The sequence below is a fragment of the Pygoscelis adeliae genome, unplaced genomic scaffold (assembly GCF_000699105.1).
Source record: "Pygoscelis adeliae isolate BGI_AS28 unplaced genomic scaffold, ASM69910v1 Scaffold554, whole genome shotgun sequence".
In the NCBI taxonomy this organism is placed as follows: Eukaryota; Metazoa; Chordata; class Aves; order Sphenisciformes; family Spheniscidae; genus Pygoscelis; species Pygoscelis adeliae.
In genome coordinates this window covers 609,951-612,794 of record NW_008824667.1, presented here as the reverse complement: position 1 = coordinate 612,794, position 2,844 = coordinate 609,951, and the positions used below count along the sequence as shown (strand labels likewise).

Here is a 2,844-nt window from a genome sequence, read left to right as displayed (position 1 = left end):
GAGATCACACTTCAGAGAGGATCCATCTCTGTCTGCACATGCAGCTGACAAGCTTGAGAGTAAGTACCCACCTACAGAAGAGCCTGTTTTGCAGATACAGAACCAGACCCACAAGTGCTATTAAACCAGCACAGCTCCACCACGGTAACTGGAACAACGGGAATTTGCACCAGCTGCAGGCCTGGCCCACGGAATATCAGGGTTAGCTGGCAGGGTCCTTTCATGCTACACGTGAGTTCAGCCCAGAAATCCTAACAGCTCACAAGCAAGCCCTCACTTTGTCTCCTCCAGACTGAAGTTCAGCAGTTCACTCTCAGTCTCCATTGTGGATTCAGCAGCACTGGATTCAGTGGACTCGGGACAGCCATTCTCCACGCTCCTCCTGCCTGGTGGGGCCGTGATCTCCTCACCATCAACCAGGGCCTGGGACAGTTCTTCCTCTGTCACAGCTGCAAAAGCCAAAACAAAACCCTGCTGCAAAGAACTCCAGCAGCTCAGGAAGACAGCATCTGTAACAGGGCACGTACTGCTGCTGCAGAGCTATACCACAGGGGTTTGGTCCAAAAATTGTCCTTTGTACTGGCCTTTTGCTTTCATCTTCCTCCTGCAGTAAAAGCCATACAGGAGAACACTGGCAGCCGTCACCAGTTTCTCAAAGTGGGAAAGATATCAGGGAGGGACACAAACATGCTTTGCCATTTCTTGTGTCTGGAGAAGTCTCCAAAAGCCACCAAATTACTGCTACCAGATGGAAAAGCTTCTCATTTTTTTACGACAGCAGATCCAATTACAGAATCTTTGTTTTGCCACAGCAAAGGAGAGAGCTCTAAAAACCACTAATTAGTGGTACCGTCTCAGCTATAATGAGGCCCTCTCAGCTAGTGTTAACTCTGGCACTGCAAGGAAGGGAGAAAACAGCTTAGAAGCTGTGGATCTTGCAGAGGGGACGCTCAACTGCTAACAGATCCTGACTCAAGGGAGAGTCAAAGGACACCTTAACAAGAGGAACCAACACGTCACCAGTTTCCAATTCACCCTGCCCACAGCTTGGGGCTGTTTGTTTACCTGCAAACACCCACCTTGGTTATCAAGCTTCTGCAGGCTGGGTAGGTTACGCAGCACTGTCATTCGGTAGTGGTGGGGGTCTGACCCACAACAGGGATTTTCAGACAGCCACAGGACCCTCAGCCGGGGAAGGTTTTTGAGGTAGAAGAGCTCATTTAGGCTTGTTATGTTGTTCTTCCTCAGATAGAGTTCACTCAGATTCTGGCACTGATTCAGCGGCTCAAGGTCCGAGATGCCATTCACACTGAAGAGAAATCTAGGATCAGAAACCAGTGAGCCCATCCCTTCCTCGCTGTACCATTCAGGTGGGAGCACAGCAGCCCCTGTAGCACAGTGGCTTTCCAGCCCCCTTTCCTGCAACAGCTTCACTGAGGAGCCTCACCCCGGCACAGCACAGCAAGGGGCATTCAGGGGCCTATGGCTTTGCACAGAACAAAAATATAGCATTTCATCTTTTGAACAGAGGAAAGAATTAAAAAAGCAGGCTCTCCTCTCTGCTGAAGATGACAAACAGCCTTTGCTTACCCCAAACACCCATCACACTTGCACCCTTTTCTGTAGCAGTTTCTCAGACTCACTGAAGGAGAACCCATATAAGATTTCCAAGCTAAAAAGCTCAAGTTCGCAGACAGCATTGGCTCCACAGGATGCCCAGAACAGGTGAAGGATGGGTGTGTTGGGGGGAGGCTTACGGAAACAAAAAGCTTTGTGAAATCCAAGAAGCATTTCAACAAGCATTCTGCAAACTGACTCTATACGGAGGCCCAGAAGATCCAATCCAAACTATGGAATAGGACTGAGGGAGCAACAATCCTAAGAGGTTTTACCACTTCTCAAAACAGGGATTATTTTCTCGAATAGCAAAGGGAAAGGTGCAGAGGATCTAGCAGAAGAATAATCATTTCTGCATCTCTGCCACTTGAGAAATCAAGCATGAAGAGCCAAGCAGCTCAGACATACAACCACAGAAAGGTGGTAAGAAACCCAGGGCAAGCTACAGCCCTATGAGAAAGGTGATTTTCCCCGCCCTCTCCAAGGCCAGCAGCCCGACATTCACCTGAACGTGATCACCTCGATGTTGGGCAAATCCCGGCATATCGATATCTGGGCAGGAAGAGACAGAAACAAAAAGTTGGCACTCCCAGAAAAAAATATAAATAAAAGCAATTTAAATCACAAACAAGCAAGATAAAAGCAAGAACAGGAATTTAGGTTTGCTTCAGTCTAACCCAAGCTTAACACCACCAGAGAGATTTGCTGCCACAGTCAGTGCAGAGTCAGCAGCTCCTCCGCCCTCTCCGCCCAGGAGTGAAAGCGCAGATACCAGTCAGCATCACGGCGCTCTTCTGCTCCAGCAACTCTGCAGTCTCTAGGATGGTTTTCCGGCCACTGCACACAAGAAGGGATCCCTCTTACCCCAGACAGCCCTCTCCTAACGAGAGTATGTCATCCGAAGTCCAAAACAGATGAGGTAGAACTCAGGATCCTGCTCTCTGGGGGTCCATGCAGGGCCTCAGAGAGGAATTTTCCAAGCACTCTGAAAAAACCCCCACCCCCCCCCCCCCTTTTTTTTTTATGAGATGCTAATCAATCCTGAAAAGCACTGCAGCTCGCTGGTACTAAGCCAGCCCAAACACAAGCCTACACCTCCCTCAGTGCCCCATCAACGCCATCCCCTCCCCGCTCCGGCTGCTGGCCCAGGCTAAGGCTTCCTTCTGGCAGCACCGTGCGGGCCACAGGCTGGGGACGAACGAGGGGAGCCGGGAGGCGTGGGGCCGC

General features: G+C 50.3%; 1 protein-coding gene across 1 annotated transcript in view; it reads right to left on the bottom strand.

Moving 5' to 3' along the window:
* The window catches only part of LOC103915965 (chromosome unknown open reading frame, human C21orf2), a 24,704-nt gene that overhangs the window by 2,651 nt on the left and 19,209 nt on the right, over nt 1-2,844 (bottom strand). The window contains exons 3-5 of the mRNA XM_009322906.1: nt 2,123-2,169; nt 1,080-1,309; nt 278-449 (exon numbers count right to left, since the gene is read on the bottom strand). Of these exons, the coding sequence (XP_009321181.1) occupies nt 278-449; nt 1,080-1,309; nt 2,123-2,169 (449 nt within the window). The remainder of the gene's footprint in view (nt 1-277; nt 450-1,079; nt 1,310-2,122; nt 2,170-2,844) is intronic.